We start from the raw sequence: 21721 nt of genomic DNA, 5'->3' as shown, positions 1-21721 counted from the left end.
GCACGCGGGATTTGCGGGGGGCTGCTGGGCATTGAGTGTCACCGTGCTTGCGCAGTGTGCGTGTTGGGCTCGTCACTTGTGCATTGGTGTTGATGATTGCGTGGCATTTGGGCATTTTGGTTGTTCGCTGCGCGGCGGTGGGGTGCTGGGTGGCGGGGGGAGCACTGGTCTATGTTGTGTGCGCACCGCGGTCGGTCCGGGCGCTGCTCTTCCGCGGGTTACGCTTTTTGCATTCCGTCGGTATTACGTTGTCAACTGGCATTTGCGTCGGGGTCTTCCGCGTTTGCATCGCGGTGCATCTGGGAGTCTTTGTTTTTTTTTTATTTATTTATTTTTTTTCTTTCTCCCACCCCTATTGGCTACTGGGGTTCTTGCCTGCCTGTTGCTGGGGTAGGTGTGGCACAGTCGTGGCGTCCCACTCTCACTAACAACTACATTCTTTAACAGGCTTATGCGCACACACATGTACACACACGCACACAGACACAATCAGTCTCACACATAGACACAAACAAATTTAGGTTGTCCCTGGTAGAATTATTCCTGATGCTTTTCTTTCAGTTACTTATTTAAATTAATTATTATTCCAGCTCTCGTGGCTGTGCTGTGTTGTTTATTTAGTGTGTGTGACTGTTTCTTGTTTTCATTTTTCTCTTAGTTGTCTTACTATGTCAGCTGTTCATTGCTGCTGTTCGGCTGGTTGTCTTTTACTATTATTATTATTTTTATTGTTTGTTCTTGTTTGTTGTGTTTTTCTCCTCCCCAAGCCCCCCTCTCTGTTCTATTGCAGGTTTCGTTGCTTTCTGCAATTGGTGTTTCCCACTGCTTTTCCCTGTTGTCCCCACCTTCCATCCCCCTTTCCCCCTTCTCTTACAGGTGTTGTCCTTTCTCTGTGCTGTCTGTTTGTGCCCCCCCATCCCCGTGTCTGTCCCCCTGTCCGGCCCGGTGACAAATCAATACATAATTAAATAAATAATAAAACAGACAAAGGAGTTTTAATTCTATTATACTACTACTACTACTACTACTATACTACTATACTATTAATCCAATTTTAATACTCTCTTGTTAAAGTAAAATCTGTCTGGCACAATATGGTATCCAGGTCATTATACTCTATACCAGGCTGCTGGGCAGGACAGGTTTTAAAAAAAAACAAAAAAAACCAAACAAAAACAAACACTTAATGAAACGACTTTATGAAACATACAGCTGATGGACAAAAGCAGCATAGACACATACATGGAGAGAGAGACAGGAAGAGGCGTAGCAAGCCGGCGTGTTTGCCATAAGAGACCAGAGATCAGGGTTTGAATTACGTGGGAGCTCAGCTCCCATAAGGAGGTCTGAGCTCCCATGGCAGCAGTAAAATCTCTAATTCATTTATAAACAACCATTATTTTGAATCACAAATAATGTATTTTTCATTGTAATTAGTACCTACTATTATTTACATTAAACAATATAAACAAGTGAATGAAACAAGTTGGCTGCACTTCTCCAACATCAGCCACTATCGTGTGCACAGTTTTGACCGAACAGGTTGAGGCCGCAACCCGTGAAAATGAATTGTAGCCTATTGTATTTTGTATATTGTATAGTAGCTTATTTGTTTAGTATTGTTGGCTTTTTGATGCATCCTCCAATTAGTACAAGGCTACAAATGAAAATATGCTTGCTACTGTATGCTGGCGACAAGCAGTGTGTAAAATAATAACACTTTAATATTACCATAAAGGGAGGAATTGTGGTCTCTCCTTGAGCAATAGTCTTTGCTCCCTGTTGCAATATCACAGAAATCTGGGGCAAGTAGTGGACTGCTGTGTGTGTGTGTGTGTGTTTGTGCATTGGCGTGTGTGTGAGAGAGGGAAATGTTGAATCATGTATTCAGCAATGATCTCTGACATTATGCATTATCCAGCTGGAAGTAGCCATCAGAAGATGGGTACACTGTGGTCATACAGGGATATACATTGGTCAGTCAATACTCAGGTAGACTGTCGTGTTTAAATGATTCTAATGCAATTGGTACTAAGGGGCCCAAAGTGTGAAAGAAAATATTCCCCACACCATTACACCACCGCCACTAGCATGAACCGTTGATACAAGGTAGGATGGATCCATGCTTTCATGTTTTTTATGCCAAATTCTGACCGTACCATCTGAATATCGCAGCTGAAATCGAGACTCATCAGACCAGGTAATGTTTTTCCAATCTTCTATTGTCCATATTTGGTGAGCCTACGTGAATTCTAGCCCCAATTTTCATGCTGCAGGCATGTCTGTATAAGCTTACATGTTTGTATAGATAACTTGCAATTGTCTACAGCAACAAGAGAAAGATCCCGACACGCAGGTGTGTCACTTTGTGTTGAAAAGCAGTGGGGAAATAAGGGCTGAGATAAGGGGTGTGACGATATACTGAGCTCACGAGAGATGATACACGATATTTTAGCATTACCTCATAGAAAACTATTAATGTTGAAATATATGAGTTTGGGGGTCTGGGGGTTCTCCCCCAGAGATTTATGAGAATTAAACATTTAATTTCCTGCATTCTGGTGAAACTTTCTGCACCAATTTTCCTTCCTGCAATAATTTATGGTGGAAATGCTTTTATTTATGTAAAAGGGAAACAAAATTCAGGTGGCAGGTGACAATTAAAAATCTAAACATATAAGAGAATGGAAAACTTGGCCAAAACAAAACTGTGTCAAGAAGTTGTTAAAGTTACCAACTGGTGTGTGACGACGAAAATCTCATCGGATCTGCGCAAATCATGCAGGTGACCCATTTTGATCTCAAAACGGCAAATTTCACCAAACGGTCAGGAATTTGCATGCCTGTAGCTCACAGGACCGGTGTGGTCTTCTCCTGCTGTAGCCCATCTGCTTCAAGGTTTGCATGTTCAGAGATGGTATTCTGCATACCTTGGTTGTAACGAGTGGTTATTTGAGTTACAGTTGCCTTTCTGTTATTTCAAACAGGGATGCCCATTCTCCTCTGACCTCTGACATCAACAAGGCATTTTCGTCCACACAACTGCCGCGCACTGGATATTTTCTCTTTTTCGGACCATTCTCTGTAAACCCTAGAGATGGTTGTGAATGAAAATCCCAGTAGATCAGCAGTTTCTGAAATACTCAGACCAGCCCGTCTGGCACAAACAACCATGCCATGTTCAAAGTCACTTAAATCCCCTTTCTTCCCCATTCTGATGTTCGGTTTGAACTTCAGCAAGTTGTCTTGACCTCGTCTAGTGCCATGTGATTGGCTGATTAGCAATTGAACAGGTGTACCTAATAAAGTGGCCGGTGAGTGTCCAGCTCCAATAATAGTTGCAGTATCATGATGGTACTGTGCTTGTATGTCAGTTATGTTCCAAATCATTTCCTTCTCAGATCAAATATCTCTTCACTCCTGAAACACACCCTTAACCTATAGGACAATGGCACCATTCAGTCACTCAACTACAGCCAGAGAACACAGTCCTTGGGGAAGGGGTGTGTGAATATGTATTCGCTGTGTGTGTGTGTGTGTGTGTGTGTGTGTGTGAAAAAGAGAGAGAGCAATGAAGCCTGCCCGTCTGTCTGTCTTTTATGGCTCAGCGAGTGTGTGTGTGTGTGTTCCTCCCTCTGACATAGCCCAGCATCCTCCTCATCTATAATGAAAAATAACATTGGTAATACAAAACCCACAGCTCTCGTGTGTGTGTGTGTGTGTGTGTGTTGTTTGTGTGTGTGTGTGTGTGTGTGTGTTGTTTGTGTGTGTGTGTGTTGTGTGTGTGTGTGTGTATGTGTGTATTTTAGTTTGATGCTAACTGACAGGTTAAGCCTGAGGCAATGTGTAGACTGGGGAGAGACGGTGTGTGCGTGTGGAGATGCACATGAGCAGGTTGATGTGTGTAAGTGTGTGTGTGCGTGTGTGCGTGTGACAGAGAGAGAGGGGGTGTGTGTGTCTGTGTGTGAAGCCAGAGAGAAAGTGCGTTAACCTGCAGTTCCTCTGATGGCCACTAGATGGTGGTTCCAAGAACACTGCATTAAAAAGTGACTCCTAATATAACTCTTGCATACAAAACCAATGTGTGTTTTTTTCCTCATTTATTCTGCTCGGATTTTTGATTTTGTGTCATAAAATATCAAAATGGTGTAACTACCCATTCTAAGCTCCCTCAGGATATTGTGTGCAGCACTTGCGTATCAGGCTGTTCCAGATTTCAGTAGCCTATTAGTGATATCACAGTTTATGGGATGAACTCTCAGCTCTGAATTGACCAATACATGTGAGCAACAGAGGGCTCCCAGCCAATTGATTTAACCTCTCAATGTTTCATAAATAATAAAAAATCAATGCTGTAAACATGGGCTAGTTAATACATAAATAAAAATGTCAGCTCCTTTACTCGTGACGGACAGGTTATTTACCATTATACCTTAATCATGATAAATGGGGTGACTGATTGATGAGTTAAAAGAGAAATAAAGTGAATAATGTATTGAGTACAAGCACAATACAAGCAATATTATGTCTAAAATTATAACACTGTGACATGAAATATTGCAATTTTTTATAATAATTATTTTAGTATTGTCTTTTGACATTATCTAAATATGAAATGGGACGCCTTTAAATTTGCTGCTCTCAACATGTGATGTCTGGTACCTCTTTCCCTGGGGGGAAAAACCCTTCATCACCTCTGTGTGATTTTGAGCGCTGAATTAAACTAAATGATCAGACAGACAGATGAGTGTCTTAATCAACTTATTGGTCATCTTACCAGGCAGTGTCCTGTGATCTCATGGCATTGTGTAGCATGTCCGTGGCAACGACAAGCTTCACACACACCATTGTAGAGATTCCCCTTAACCCTCCGAAAACCAGGAATACATGTCTGAAACACACAGACAGACACACACACACACATACACAGTTAGAAAGACAAGAAGACAAATAGAGTTGTCTGTCTTTAAGCTTTAAATATTTATCCTTTGGTCCACTAATTAGCACCTTGAGTGTGTGTGCTTGTCTCTCTGCATTACAGTGTATGTTTCTGTGTGTGATTAAGTCTGTTGAATTGCGTACGAGTGTATGTGAGTTTGCCACCTTCTAAAACTAAACACTGACTTGACATTGTTGTTTTAGTTTTGCTAAAGAGGCTTTAAAAGAAAACTGGGATGATCTTTAATTGATCATGTAATACTAAAAGTAAGCGTTTAAGAAGCAGGTATGCTAAGAGAAAAATACAATAAAACCAAGATTTAGGGATCAAAATGATGTGTACACGGACATTTTACATTCAACATGACTTAAAATAAATGGCTAGGAGTCTTGGGAAAATGTACATAAGTATATGTATGTTATTTTTACTTATGTACTTTTTGCCAAGGCTGTTTTAAAATTGCAGTAGGTGTGTGTTTGAGTGTGTTTACCTCACAGGAAGTTCCAGCATATCCAGGAGGACAAGAGCAGATTTCTACAGCTGATGCTACCCTCTCTCCTCTGGCAGAGGGATTAGCTACCTGCATTGAGAATGAATGGAGTCTACATGCATACACCAGACATACACACACACACACAAACACACACGCACGCACATCCAAATATCAACAACATCAACATGTGGAACATTGGTGGTGTGTCTATTTTTAAAACCTTCACTTCACACCGGGTTTAGAGTTCATTTTCTCAGGCAGAATTTACCTCCAATCCCCCTTTATGTTTGGTTTATAGAAGGTTAAAGTGGGGTTATCCAAAGGCTGCCTGAGAGTCTTAAGGCTGGATAAGTTGTTTTGTTTAATAAATCTAAGAGTTTAAATTTGCAACTATACAATAGGATATTTTAAACTTGGGAGCATAATGTATTGCCTGTACAAAGTAACACTACCACTATGAAAATGTGGTTATTCTAAGTACAACTTTTCACCAAGGCACTCTAGCGGTTGTTAGAGTAGTAATTACATACTTGTCATGGGACAATATCTACACTTGCATCAATTAATAGTCGCGCTAGAGGTTTGTAGAGTACTGATCAGTTATAGGGCATTCAATATGTACTCAAACTAAATGCATATATAACACATCTTATTACACTGAATGGATGATATTTGGAATTTTAAATGTTAAAAAAATAATACTAAGCACCAACTAAAATATTAATTATGACTATATCCAGGAGACTTGACTTGCTGTATGTTATCATCACATAATGCTCAACTGAGTGTGTGTGTGTGTGTGTGTGTGTGTGTGTGTGTGTGTGAGTGTTTGTTTCTACCTGTACACAGAACTGGGTTCTGTGCTATAAGAGGCCCGGACCATCACTCTAGTCACATTGGCTAACACAGACAAGAAATCCCTCCGACTAATCGGCCGATTGCTCTCTGAAACCAGGAAGTTCTCAGGAAGGAGAACAATGTGATTGGTGCTCGGCGAGGACGGGTACACTGGCTGGCCAAACCTTCTGTCAATAATCTTGATCCCACTTCCCTGGGAGGGAAAGTAGAAAGAAACATTTTTAATTTGCTTTAATTTATTTTGCTGCAGATCACTTTTGATTCTAAAAATCTAGAAATTGGATATTCTAACATAAATACAGTATGACACCTCGATCGGAAAGGACTATTACACTCAAGTGATTTGGAAAAAATGAGTAAGAGTGAATTATGTGTCATTAGGTAATGTGCTGCAGTTTCTATTGACATTTTGAATGGACAGAATGCAAAGTGAATTGAGCCTAGCCCTTGTATCTGACTATCTCTTGTTGAGAACAGATCAATGGCATGTAGCGGCTAACACAGAGTGACAACTACTGATGGAGGGAGAGAGAGAGCTCACCATGCTAATAAACCATTAAATAAAAACAAATTGAAAGGGAGTAGATGGAGGGACAGATAAAGAGCCAGAAAGAAGTACCAGGGTAGAGAGATGCAGAGATAAAGATGGGAAGAAAGAGGGACACAGAAAAGAGGCAGATAGAAGAAAAAAGTCACCTCTGAAAAAACTAGTTTTCTGTCTTTTATTGCTTCTCAAAATCAAAATTCAGTAATTAAAGGATAATGTTGGCACTTTCCTATATTCTTCGTATTGTGAAGAAATCCCATGAAAAGACCAAAACAAACAAAAGTGCATCTCTCAATACTTCACGTCTTCCCCTGTGGCTCTCAGCTCCAAGCCCATATTTTTAAACTCATAATATATTGATTTGCATAAGTGAGCACCAAACTGGAATTTGGAAACATATCAAAATCAAGTTTACATCTGTTCTTTTAGGCTAGATGAGAAGCTCCAGATGCACATATTTCCAGTACAATGATTGTTGTTGTTGTCATCATGAAGCGCTTGGTATTTGCATTTTTTTTTTTACTGCAATAATGGAGGCTGTTAAAGTAGGCTGGGTTGAGAGAAGACGTGGAAGTGAACAACAGCCATACAGACAAACAAAAACAGAGAGATTATTGTCTATTCAGAAAGTTACACCCGAGTTGCAAGCTTCTTTGTGCGCTTCACAAAACCACACAACAAACTATATCACAACTTGGTGCAGATATGCAGAGTAAACAGTGGAGGAGAAACAGAACGAGAGAAAGAGAGACAGTGAAGAGTGAGAGAGCCGGTTGACAGCGTGTAGGTGGTTCATTATGGTCGTCATTTGGAGTGGCTTTTTGTTGACAAGGAGGCCGACACTTGTCCTCCTCTCCTCCCATCTCCTTCCTGCCTGTCGATCTCGCTGACACGTCTTTAAATTACACAAGCTCATTGGTCTGTGACTATCCATCCCTCAGTTATATTTCTTACCTTTTTATCATCTTTTTCACTTCTTGGTTTATTTCCTTGTTCCCTTCCACCCTGTTTCTTATATTCTGTCCTTCCTTCCTTCCTCTGTTTCCTACGGTAATTTCTTCTTTCCTCCCTTTCCTTCCTTCTTCCTTCCCTCCTTTCTTTTTTAGCTTTTTTCCTTCAGTTTTTTCCCTTAATTTCTGCATTTTCATGGCACATCCACATAAAGTCATAATACAATTAGTTTTTGCATTTGTGTCCATATTTAATCTAAAATTGCATCTCTGTGGGATGAAACTTTTCATTTATCTTTTAATTGTTTTCCAATACGCATTTAAAAATTAGATACTTCCACAAGTTATTGCAGCTTATTACAGATAGAGTATTTGAATCTATTTTCAAACTATTCTAAATAAAAGGTCCTAGTCTTTAACACGTCATTGGTGAAAAGTTGTGTGTGGGAGATAACATCATTTCTGCAGCTCTGGCACACTGTGAACGTGGAGGAACACACACACCAAACCTGCTTATGTGCCTGTCAGTATTTGTGTGTGTACTGTTCACTTACACACACAAACACACAATGTTGTTTAGTGATATACAGTAGGAGATATAAACAGTTAACTAATAGTGTTGCTGCTTTGCTTATTGGTGCCATACATCATAACACAACTTGCTCATTATAAAGACATAGAGAGAGAGGGGAGAGAGACTCTATCTGGATTTTTTATTGCTAAGTTCAGCATTTCTCTGCCAGCTGTAGCTGCTTGTGTGTGTGTGTGTGTGTGTGCGCGTGTGTGTGTGTGCACTTCTGTTAGTGTGTGTGTGTTTTAACTGCTTTTATTTGCTACTTCATTTAGTGGTCTTCACTGGTGCAAAAGTCAATGGCTTGTGGGAAAAGAAATAATGCTGCCGCCCCTAAACACAGACACACACATATTCACACTGATGATGGTTTTCTCTAATTTCCTCCCACTCTAAAAACCTTGCATGTGTTAAGTGTTAGGAACACTCCTGGTCAATGCCCTTGACCAAGGTGCTACCCAGATATCTGGAGCTTATTTCAGGGCTCTACACTTGCCACTGCTTCTGATGAATCTGCCAGATTTAATGACAGGGTTTAAATAACCCTTTCAAAATCAAAACCTATTACACACACCATATAAAAGACAGTTATATTGTTAAACAGCCCTTCATTAGCATTTAATATCAAAGTATGCCAGTGCTCTATGATGTCTTTATCTGTGTGCATGCTTGAAAACATACCTCTATGATTAGGTCAGGTTCTGAGGTGACTCTAATGGCCATTTGTTCTTGTTGGTCGGTAGTATAAGACACAGTGTAGATCACACTCCCTCCGTAGGCTGAAAGCTGAAGAAAGACAGAGAAACACAGATTAGTAAATTTTGCAAACATCTGTAGAATTAGGGCAAAATTACTGACGTGATTAATGATGTTTTATGTGTCTCCTAGCACACAGCTGATACTCAAAGCAAGAAAGCCACTTGCATACAATTGATTAACTGGTGTTGAGAATATTTCTTAGGTGTCCTAATTGATGTAACAGGGAAAGGTAAGACAGGTCTAGCTTAGAGTAATATAGCTGACCCCATAAGTGTTTGAAATTATAGCTTTAGGTATTTCTCACACGTACTTAACAATAGACTGATTAGCTAGAGACAGTAGCTCAAACGTCAGGCTAGCAGATATCAGTGTTCTCTGGGAATCTTACAAGGTTGAGTCTTACAAGAATGTTTACAAGAACTAACTGGCTCCACAGATTAGAGTACAACTCTTGGATAGTGAGAGATTCCAATATGACGAAGCATGGGAATCTAAACATCAGATAGATAGTTGTTCTAGGTGAAGGTGACCTAATAGAGAAACCTACAGGCACTAGGGGGAAGACAGAAACATAAAAGGGACCACAAGATGTTATCCTTCAGATTTGGTGTTGGCATTTGACGTATTCACATGTTGTATGCTGGCACTGTATCTCCTCGGCCTGGCTCAATAAATGATGCTATGTTAAGTCTTCATCAGTCTCAGAAACTTCTTCACACCTGACAGCGGGCTCACAATAATTCTCAACAAGTGGGAGAGTTTACTTCACCTACATGTTCATTAGGCTTAGCTGAATGCTGACCACTGAGGCCACAAGTGACAATAACAGGATGGTAAAACGTAGTGTTACAGTAACACAACTGGAGAAGAGTCATAGAAGTCAGAGAACTGAATCAGTTTTGACAGTTACAGAGCACTAGCTCTCTAAAGTTTGCAAACATCAGTCTCAATAAGAAACAGGTCATACCTGACCAAGTAAAGCTGTAGCAAAATCTGTTGAACTGAGCATGGGTATAATTTATTGCTTATTAATTTAGTTTCATTTGACAAAGGAAGGATGTGGGGGCACGTAGAGATTAAGAGCATAAATGTGACTAAAGGAAACCAAAAACTAAGCAACCCCGGACAGAGTAGTGACTAGGGTGGCTCAGACAGTTAAACAGTTCTACTTTAAGGTTATCTAGTGGTGTTATTGACCTCTAATAGTGTCATGGAGGGTTTTTTCTCTGAGTGGGACCCCATTTTGTTTTTGTCCTGCATGCGCATGAGGACATACACAATGCTATACACATTCCTGCCAATTGTTTCACACTATTCCACTGCTCTACCGGTGGCGGTGATGCATCAAGATATGCAATTTTCTAAGAAAAATCTGATTTACAAGTGTTTTATAAGGAAGGAAATACATTCATCTTATTTTGTACGATTTCAAGGATACAACAAATGCATTGCGCTTTGGCGAGTAACACTGAAGGTAAACATAACTTATAGTTTGTTTTTCAAACTCCACACAGCATCTTTGACTACTATAGAAATAAAAGACTGACAAAGACAATCAACCAGAAGAAGAAAGGGGAGCTAGTTTGCAAGGAAATCATATAATATAGGAATTGTAGACCAAATGTCACACGATGGTACAAAGTACAACAAAGATGACTGGCCACCTGCATACTTCACAGTCTTTAGCACATATTACAGATGTGTCTTGTTTTTCAGAACCTGGTGTAGTGTATTTCTGCAGCAAGCACACTGGCACAGAAATCTGATGTAGTCAAATAAAGTCTCAGAAAAAAAGCATCTTAGAATAATTTAAACACATAATATATTGAACAATTTGTTTTTAAAAAATGTAACACCTACTTTGTCACACGTACACAGTGTATTTAAGAAATATATTAATTGTTTATGGCAGCAGTCTCATTGTACCAGTGCCACCACTACTTCAACAACACAACCACTACAACTTCCACTAATGACAGTTTTCCTAAAAAAAATATTTAAAAATGTTTAAGAAGTAAGGAGAACAAGAATATTCTACAATCTTTGTTGTCTTGTGTGTTTCAGTGCAGTGTTTCTGTCGAGTCCACAGAATGAGCTTTGGGTGGAGAATCGCTGCATCGGCATGATCCTGAAATTTATTATTCTGCTCCAACCTGAACAGTAATGGGTGGGAGAGCGAGATAATAATGCCACCATAAAAACAGAGAGAGGGGGACACTGAGGAAGAGGGGGAGAGAGACAAAGAAATTGAGCCTTAGACAGAGAGAGATAGAGAGGGTGTAAGAGGTGGGCTTAATGCCTCCATAAACCTCTTCCATTCTACATCATTACTCTCAGTTCTTAAACCGGGAGGAGGAATCACCACTTTCACAGCTGACTGAAAATACACACACACATACACACTAGCGGGCATGGAGGTGTACTTGGGGTGGACATTTTATTGACTAACACTTATTCTCTATCTAACCCCATTTGCTGACTTGGACTCCAGAATACAGTAAAATCCCAGCTTAAACTTACACTACACAGCCTACCCATAAAAGACACTTGTGCTGCTCGACCTCCTTCACCATTAGCTCATCTGCACTCCAGCATGGGCTCTGCATTCATCAAGTATGTTCCACTGCAACAAAACAGCAGTGTGATGAAAAGGAGTATATATTATTTGGTTGAACATTATGTGCTCTTCAAGCCAATTAAATGTAAAAAAAAAAAAAAAGATGTCTTAAAGTAAATGTTATAAGTATGCATACATACAAATTAAACTTGCATTAACTGATTTTTTGGGTCACTGTGGGGCAATGCCACTAGCATCATATACAACATCTGACATATCACTGATAATGGGGAATGGGTTAGCAAACAGTTGCCTTTCTCATTTCCAATACACACAAAATAACATTAGCATATAGATAGACATAGATGTATTTTAGGCATTTAAGTCCACTTTTAGTTCTGTTTTCATCTCCACCAACTCCAGAAGGAAATTCTCAACTCTTTAGCTGCTATCCAACGAAGGTTAAAATCCAGGGCAACTGGACTTGGTTGAAGATCTTCAACCAAGTCCTATGACCTGGATGACTGAGAATCTTCATAGATATCTTTAGCTGCTAGGTGCACCACTATGTTCACCAAGTGGTCGCTAACTTTCTCCGTCCCCCGCTTTATCTGTGCAGGTCGCGTAATGTAGGCTTTTAGAATGTTTTTGCAAAAAATTGCTGAGGTGATAAGACTAGTGAGACTCAACCAGAACAGTGATATTGAAGGCCATCAAACAACAAAAACACTGAGAGTTGGGTGATAATTCTCTGTTGGTTCGTCTAACCAATAACTAAAAATCTAGATCAAAGCACAAACAGGTTGCAAACATCTGTAAATGCTCTAACTCATCCAATTGTGGAAAGGTCTTCTTACTGTTGTGTTCAGTAACCACTCAGCATCATATGAAATGAGAAGTAGAAGAAAAATCTTCTCCTGTGTATTCCCAGGAAGACATCTGCACTGATGGCACTTGTATTTCTTCATGGATTATTATCTATCCCATTAGGACACTATTTAGCAATTTATTTTCTTTGAAATTATTGACATTTCTCAGAAAACTAATTTCTCTGATGCCATCCACTCAACGTGGATAATATCAAAGCTTCTGTCATGGCAACCTGATGACCCTTCAAGACCCTGGGGAAGAGGAAATAAAAGAATCAAAACACAAGAAATATAAAAGCACAGCAGGAGAGGTACATTTTAGGAAGGGAGAGGGGAATTATTGAGAGGAACGGAACAGTAAACACTCAGACACAAAGACACACACACAGCTACAATAGACATCAGTAGCATCCCCCCAAGAGCTCCATAAGCCTGTTATTAACTCTATTAGTAGAATAAGAACAAGACATAATCCTTGCTGTTAAAACCCTTATCAAGAACCTGGCACCATCTTCATTAAAGTAAACCTTCCATCAAGTCATTCAGCTTCATTTGTGGGGGTAAAATAAAGCAAAATAATCTCATATCACAACATTTACATTTATATATTTACTGAAAAAAAGAAAATATTGAACTAAGTCATTGTTGAGATGGGAATTTTGTGTTTTACGGGTTTGCTGCAGTTACAGGAGGTATTTTACATCCTGAAATTCAAATTTACAACTTTTAATTCCTATAAAAAATCCTTGACCTAAAATACTGTTGAAAGTTTTAGTGACATACATCTAGCATCCTCTTTGCTACTATTTATCAGTTAGCATGAAAAGAAAGTGGACACACAGAGAAGAGAGGGGAAGAGAAACAGAGAGAGTAGAAATAAGAAAATTCAAGGGTGGAGGAGGCGGAGAGTGAAACAAAAGATAGGATAAAGTGCAGCAGGACAGAGACACAAAACAAGGATAAAGTAAGAGGGAGGAAAGGCGAGAGGAGAGCAAACAAGGGGAAGAAAGTTATGGGATTTAATTTGCTGCCTATGCTAAGGAGTAGGTTTGGCACAGAGCAGGAAGAGGTGTGAAAATGAGTCACTATCGACCTCAGTCCTCCTCCAGGGTTCCCACCAGAACCTGGTGGAAGATATATTTGAGTATCAATCAGAAGTATGCTATCTCACACAAATCCCTGTAATATGCCGCTGAAATTACAGGCTTCACAGAGTCTAAGCTGACAACATACTGGAAATCTCAGTAACTCTACTTAAACAGCCTATTTTATCCTGAACGCTCCAACTGGACTAACATCTCTTCACACAGTGACACTAACAACAGTAACTCTAAACATGTCACCCAGCCGGTTACAGTAATATAACTACTGTCATTACAAAACAATTTAATACATTTGACAAAACAATCTCACCTCAACATCCATTTAGTATGTGTTCTGGAGCTTTCAATCATTTCAATCACCTGACCTTCATCAGTAGATGGAGTACAGCAATAAACTTTATGATCAAGTCCCCAATTTCAGGGCTCTTAAAAACCCAAGAGCTGAACCAGGGATTTGAGTTCCTTATGTCAGCAAGTCCTGAGACTAACAAATCCCGCAACATGTCACACACACACACCTTTCTCAAGCCAGCATTGCTTTACAAACACTAATTAGAGTAAACCAGCTTCTTACCAAGTACAGACTCGGTGACCGCACCCTTGCAATTGAAAAAGGGAGACATAAAAAGTCCTTGTTACCAAAGGAATATAGAGTATTAAAGCACTGTAAGACAGGTGAAGTGGAGACAGAGACACATTATCTCCTGAACTGTGACAAACATAGATGCATAAGAGAGCAATATTTTGAGAAATTCCATCCATTAATACTGGATTTCAAAGAACTGAAGATAACAATAAATTAAGAATAATCCTAGCCAAGTATGTGGCCCTGTGTCACAACCTGAGGGACAGCGAGTGACTCAGCCAACTGCTGCACTTCACTTTTATACGTAGTTTATGTTCTATCTGCATTTGTTATTTTTGTTTTTGTAATTTAGAACTGATAAATTGAATGGTCTTGATTGGATTAATCTTGTTATGTCATATTTAAATGTAAACTTTTTTTGATTTTGTTGAAAATTGGTTTGGCAACATAGTTTGAATGAAACATTCATGCCAATAAAGCACACTGAACTGAACTGAGTTTGCCAAGCTGTTATGAAATTGTAGATGTTCAAGTTTACATTTTTTGCATTTTAAGGGCTTCTCAGTGCTATTGTAAAAGTTATCAAAGTTCATTCTTGTGAAATAATGTATGGACAGGAATTTCTTAATTTGCTCAGGAATAATGGAAATTTCCTACTTTATCTACTAATGAAGATCGTATGATCTGAGGTCCAGAATAACGATTACACCGACCTTAAGGTGAGATTCTTATGTCAACAGCTGTTTCTAAGGTCACAATGAACATTCACACTCAAGTTAAAAAATCTTTTCTCCCTGTTGTCTATTTTTTCCCATTACACATAAAATAAAAAGGTGAATAAACCAAATATTTAATCACACAAGTGTCCCCTGATTTGGTTTCCTCATGTAGTTATCTCCTCTCATATGGCAAATAATGAGTTTCCTGAAATTGAGAACATAATTATAATTTGACACATACTAATCACTTAGATTTTATACAACAATGAGGAACAGAAACATCAGACATCAACACTGTTTGGATTCCCTGATCTCATACAACAAGGAGAAACTGAACTTTGGTGATTTTAGAGGTGAGAAACCGCGCAACCATCAGCTTTGTAGGTATAGAAGAAAAGTACATTGACAAACAAATTACTGATTTTAGGGAGTAATGATATTACTTAAACTGAAATAAGCTATTTGTATGCAACTTCCCTTTGTGCCTACCACATGCTAGTTTCTTCAGAGAAATGTTTGCCAATCTGCATTCGTTAAATTTTTGGAATACAAAAGCTAACAGTGGCAACCGATGCTCTCTTCAGGCGACTGGGCATAGAGAGAAGGAGGGCTGGTGGGGGGACAAAGGAAATCATCCTTCAGGAAATGAAAACCAGATTGTCAAAAAAGCTTCGGTAAAAAAAACTCCCCTAAAATGACACACACAGGCAGGCGTGCAGGCATACACAGGAACACACACAAATACCCAGCAAAACAAAGACACACACACAGACACACCTGTGTCGCCTCTCTGATGCCTGTGGTTGTTTGCAATTGGTATCGGGAGTTTTCCCTCTGTTTATCTACCGGTTACACACAAACACACACAAACGCACAGACAGACTATTGTTGTTCCTAGCAGTAGGGTTAGATTGGCTCCAGATGGACCAATAGACTGAACAACATTCATCCAACCCAACCTTCTGTATGTGTGAGTGTGAGTGTGAATGAGAGAGGGATATATATGTTGGCAAAGACAAAGGAAAGTCCTTGTCGAAAACGTAGCAAAAACAAAAATAAAGTCTGCAAGTCAGAGCACGGTCTTGTTTGGTTCAATATCTTCGGGGACAGACTCTGTGCAGACCTGCTTTTTTGGATGTGCTGCATCATACCTATTGGTGGAAGGTGGGTTCAGTACTGTTGAGGCAAATTGTGTATTCATACTTTCTCCTAGTGTAGAGGGACACTGTGTCCATGGTGGTCCTTCCTAGCGATAGCATGCAGGATGGCTCTTGATAAGTGTTCCTTGAGTTGGAGACGGCATTCGTAAACCAACATGGTAATAATGTAGGACGGTGGGCATGTCAATTTATGTGTGTTTACCCATCTTAGTTGCAAGACTAAGTCACAATAAGCAGGAATGACAGCTGGACAGGAATTTATGTTCTGAAATGTGCACAGAAGCACAGTTTCTGACAGTATGCATGCAGTATTCTTTATTTTTTTGTGTGTTTTTCAGGTTGGCTTTCAGGTTGATTGTACGTCAACTTGTTACTCCTCTCCAGGTTTCCCAGACTGGGAGAAAGTTTTGGCAGCTGTGGGATGATCCTGCTGGACACTGTAGAGGTTGAAGGTACTTGCTTTGGTGTCCATGCATCCAGAACAACAAGGGGTCCTCTCTTGTTGTTTTTACTGCCTCAGGGGGAGGGGGGTGGAGAGTGGTGGAGGGCTGATGATAATCTTGATTAGGCCCATAGACACTGTGCATACTCATAGTAAGGTTTGGGTCAAGATTATTACATTATGATTAGATAAAACAACTTAGGTTAAGGTTACAGTCTGTACTTTTTTGCAAATATGGTTCAGATAAAGGGCATTTTATTCCATCAAATTTAAAGGCAAACAGACCTTTTTGCAGTAGAAACAGCATTTGCTGTCTATCAGACTTGAAGTAATAATGGCAAGATGACATCCTTAATTCAATACAGTCAGTGAAGATCCACCCCTGAGGCTGGGATCAAACTCACACATGCCATTATGCTAATTCTGTGATTGTAAACATAACACCATCTGCCTCTATCAGCCTCTACACTGACTTAAACATGATTTATTGCTTTACAGTGTAATGGAATCCATCGCAATTCTGCATATTCCTCAGAAGCATTTATCTCATTGCACCAATCCTGATTGGCCGGTGATCGCAGTATCCGGAGGTAGGTCCACCTACCCTTAATTGGTTTATGCTACAATGAAGCATCACTCAAAATAAACACCTTGTCTCGCTTCGTCCCAGCAAGAAGGGCTGTCTGGTGAGACATCTCCCTCATGCTGCTCTGAGCACCAAGGTTACACAAGTGTCATTTATAGCATTTGTTTCGATGTCTTGCTATGGGATATTGGGACTCCCGTACTGCCAGACGAGCTTATCTCAGCAACCACAGGCACTCGACATGCAGCACACTGTCCCAGCAAAAGTCCTGTGCTCGGCACTACATGCCCCAAGGTGCCTGCAAACCCTCGCTTATAAAGGCTAAAGCAGTTGCCCCCAAAATCCAGTGGAAGAGCCATTGCTTTAAAAAAGACTTTCCCATATGGGGATCAGATACAAGATACAAAGAGTTGGTCACTTCTCTGACACCCCTTTGTCCTTTCATGCCTTGCACATCTACATAGAATTAGGCACAACACATGCAATGACTAAGAAAGGCGGTAAAGAGAATGGCACCGTATCAATGAAGCCTAACCTGTGGTGGCTCACGCATGACATATCCTGGGACAAACTGAGTGCATGAGGGATGCACGGAGCATGTGAATGTTACAGACCAATTTCACAGATGCCAACCAGCAACAACATTGTCTTCAGAGACAAATGTTTCAAATCTATCTCCCTCAGTGGTTCAAACTGAGGGCCAGAGAGACCATCCAAAACCACCGCCAGATTCAAAGGGGGAGCCAGTGATCTGGGAACAGGAAGTAGCCTACATGCCCCCAAATAAAACGGCAGACCAAAGGATGTTGGCTAGCTGTTTTACCTTCAAACTCCACATAACATGTACCAATAGCACCCAGTTACACCTTAATCATTGAGAAGGACCTTTGTTTGTCAGTCAAGTCCTGCAGGAATGACAATTCATGCCAACCAAGCATTAAGAAGAGATATGTCCTTCCTTGAGACACTACTCCTCAAACATCCTCCAGCTATTAGGAGGTTCAGAACCATGGAGACATGTATAACTCAGACAGGAGATGCACACTGATCCACAATATCAGTCTGCGTGCCAGACGGTTGATATAAGCTACTTTTGTCATATTGTCCATCTCACTAGAACACAATGTTGACTGAGAAACATCTCAAAGTCAGAAACACCAGCAAGAGCTCCACATAATTTCTGTGGGAGCACTGGAGATCTCTTCTTCAGAGGCCTCTCATAGGCCAGCCCGTGTTTACCTTCCCCAGCCCGACAGACTTGCATCTGTAGTGACCACCTTCTGAGATAGGACGGTGCCCATGGGCTCCCCATGTACCAAGAAAATTAGATGCTGTCAGCGGCATTATGCATTCCACAGTGACCATTACCCTCCGTGTGCTGTGACAGACGGGGTCCAGTCTAAGGGAGGCCACCTATCTCTGGAAATTCCTCATGAACAGAATGCGTGAGTTAAGCCCTGACAGCTTTCACCCTCTTTGCTGACAAGTGGGCTGTGAAGTACATCGAGTCCAGGCATAACCCCAGGAAGATATACTCTGTGCTGGAGACAACAAGGTGTTAATTATAAAACTCAAGTCGACCAGATGTTTTATGAGGATGTTCATTTGTGTCACAGCCTCCTGCTCTGACTATGTCAGAAGGAGCCAGACGTCTAAATCTGTAGCCAGACGAATGCCTTGCTGTCCTAATGAGGCTATAGCTGCCTCAGTACATCGCACAAACACACTCGGGCTCTGGGACAGACCAAAAGGAAGCTCTGTAATCGTAACAGACACCCTGAAAAGTGAAACTCAGATATTTCCTGTGTGGATGAAAAACTGGAATGCATATGTATGAGTCTTTGAAGTCAACAGATGTGAACAGCTGTTATGCCATCTTCTTATCCTGGATCAATTTCTTTCCTTCGTAATGTGATCTGGTGGTCTCCTTTACCACTGTAGGCCAGGGAATATTCACTTTGGATGCTGCGTGGGAGTAGGGGAAGCCGGCATGCTCCTGTCCTCGTCCCAAGAGTCAGTCACAGGGTCTGAGCGGAAGAGATGAACATTTCATCCTCTTCCTTGGATATGAGGAGCTCCGAGGTGTCCTTGTTGTCATCTTCATAATCTAGCTCCAGTACATCCTCCATAAGTGGAGCCGCCTCGGCTAGGACCGGCTGTAAGCCCCAGCTGGTGCAGGCACACGGCCCAGCATTCGCATTAGTCTTCTCTTTATCTTAGCTGCCAGCTGGCATGTTGCTTGTAGACAAGAAAGGGTCCTTTCCCAACAAGCTAGCTTGGTGTGCTAGCTGTCAACAAAAACTATTTTCACAACAACAGACTTGAGCCCCCGAGTCTCCGTTCCCTCTGGTGTGAGGGAGGTTAGGATCCATCTTCGTTAGCTTGAGTGCTAACTAAGAAGAACAGTGATGTGCTAATCTTAAAAACCTTACCGTGAAACGGCTAAGCAGGTAAACGTTGCAGCCTATGGTGAAGACTGGAGAGTGTATAGAAGGCAGCTAGCAAAGCGAGAAGAGGTGTTTGAATGTTGCTGCATTGTTGCGTAAGCTATTAGATGGACCAACCTGACGTGAACGCAGTCACCAGCCAATCAGGATTGGCCTAATGAGATTAATGCTTCTGAGGAATAAGCAGGGAAGCACATCCAATAGTGGGAAATCAAAACGTATGCTAAAAATGAGAACTGGACTCATCTATGCTTTTCTATTAATGGATTACTTCACACATCTTGACAGTTATCAACAGCTAGTAAATTTTATTATGTTTCATGCTGTCAAGAAAAAGCACAGAGGTAGGGGGAATAAAAAGTTCCATACTCTGCAACAAGTAACAAATTTAACTTCAAAACACTCACAGCAAACTGAATGCTTGCATTCAATGTTTATATATTTTTTGACATTATGTTTTTGTAATAAAAACATCAGCGAATCAGGTTTGCAATGATCATTATGTTGTATTAGTGGAAAAGATAACCAGGTGTAATGATTTTTTGTTTCTGAGCCATTAGGTTTGCAGTGTGAAGGTTTGAACACACTTTCTAAAAACACAAATTTGTGTGATATAAAATTATCTGGTTGATGAAAACTGGAACAAATCCATTGTGATTGATATAAAGGCACCTTTTCAGCCATGTAAGTGAAAAAAGAAATGGGAGGCAGAGAAGAAAGTGAAGAAATGTGAGGGGGAATCCATCTCATGCAATCAAGAATAGATTAGCAGTGGCACTATACACAAACTCCTCTACACACATTTTCTCTCTCATAAGTCACAGCTCAGCAGCTTGGTAAAAGCCGATGTTGTTCTTGTAAAGTAAAAAGGGAGAATTCTCTTTCCACGAAAGTATTTTACAGAAACACTTTTAAGACTTCATTCATCACAACTTTGAGGTGTCAACCACTCTAACCAAGCTGAAACCGGAGCATTTTCTGTCTCAGGTTTGCACCTGTAGCAGATTTCCCTCTTAAAGCATAATTACTTTGTATTACCTCTTCTTTATATGACAATATAGAAGATAAGGTAGACAAAAAAAGGATGAAAATGGTTAGAGAAAGTTGGGGAAGATAGAGGCAGTTTGAGTAGGGAGTTAGGGTGAAATGTAACACAAGCTGAGCTATGTGTTTGTGAGTCTGTCAAGTTTCAAGATATTTTGAGTTTTCTTTCATCAGCTGTCAACAAAGGATGTGTCTCCTCTCTCCATGTTCGTCCATCGCCCCCATCTATCTCTCTGCTTTAATCTCCCAGTACACTTCCTCTCTCTTTCTGTCCATCTCTGTCACTCTTTTTCTCCAAATGATAAACATTTCTTGATTTTGAGCCTTTTACAAGATGGATACAAGGGGATTAGGAAGTTTAGATACTCTGCATTTTTTTTTTTTTGGAATCCTTTTGTCAGAGTGGATGAGTCTTTTGAACCATAAGTCTTTAATTTCTACTTGGAATAAATCCCAGTGAAGTCACTGGTATGCATCAATGGTTGTGATTGACAAGTTAGTTCTTCGCAATTGACAAATTACAGACTAACCACCAAGTAGACCATTTATCTTGCACGAGGATTTAATGAATGAAAACCCACAAAAATTAAACTGCTCTATTGTCCAACTGTAATTACTATTATTATATTAAGTGGTAAAATATATATTATAATATATAGTTATTGTTATAAATTATGTTTCTAATAATCTTGTTTACATTATGTGTGGCATAGATTTACAAAGCTTTGTCAATATTTTAAGGTGCATGCTTAGATACATGTCTAGATACTAGGGTCTACACCTAGTACTTCACTGGTTTTTTCTTCATAATTGTACACAAGGAGAAGGAGAATATACACACAGACACACAGCATAAATATGTATGTAATAAATTGTTAATAAAGTCTGTGTTACTTCAACAATTTTCAACATGCTCCTACATTTAGGAGCACGTGTACTCCATGGGGGAAAAAAGTTACCGTAGATCCCTGGCTATAATTACAAAACTTCTCTTACAAAACCAGAGTCAAACTCCATATTTTCATGTGACGTCACATTCCAAGGAAAACGCTCTCTTGGATGACAAAAAAGACATTATTTTCCGCTGCCTG

At 40.2% G+C, this 21721-nt stretch overlaps 1 protein-coding gene across 1 annotated transcript in view; it reads right to left on the bottom strand.

The window, feature by feature from the left end:
* The window catches only part of lama2 (laminin, alpha 2), a 196063-nt gene that overhangs the window by 89869 nt on the left and 84473 nt on the right, over nt 1–21721 (bottom strand). The window contains exons 15-18 of the mRNA XM_046061408.1: nt 9040–9144; nt 6272–6483; nt 5430–5541; nt 4778–4891 (exon numbers count right to left, since the gene is read on the bottom strand). Coding sequence (XP_045917364.1) covers nt 4778–4891; nt 5430–5541; nt 6272–6483; nt 9040–9144 — 543 coding nt within the window. The remainder of the gene's footprint in view (nt 1–4777; nt 4892–5429; nt 5542–6271; nt 6484–9039; nt 9145–21721) is intronic.

The sequence above is a fragment of the Micropterus dolomieu genome, linkage group LG10 (assembly GCF_021292245.1).
Source record: "Micropterus dolomieu isolate WLL.071019.BEF.003 ecotype Adirondacks linkage group LG10, ASM2129224v1, whole genome shotgun sequence".
NCBI classification, from domain to species: Eukaryota; Metazoa; Chordata; class Actinopteri; order Centrarchiformes; family Centrarchidae; genus Micropterus; species Micropterus dolomieu.
This window is presented reverse-complemented; position numbering and strand designations above follow the sequence as displayed.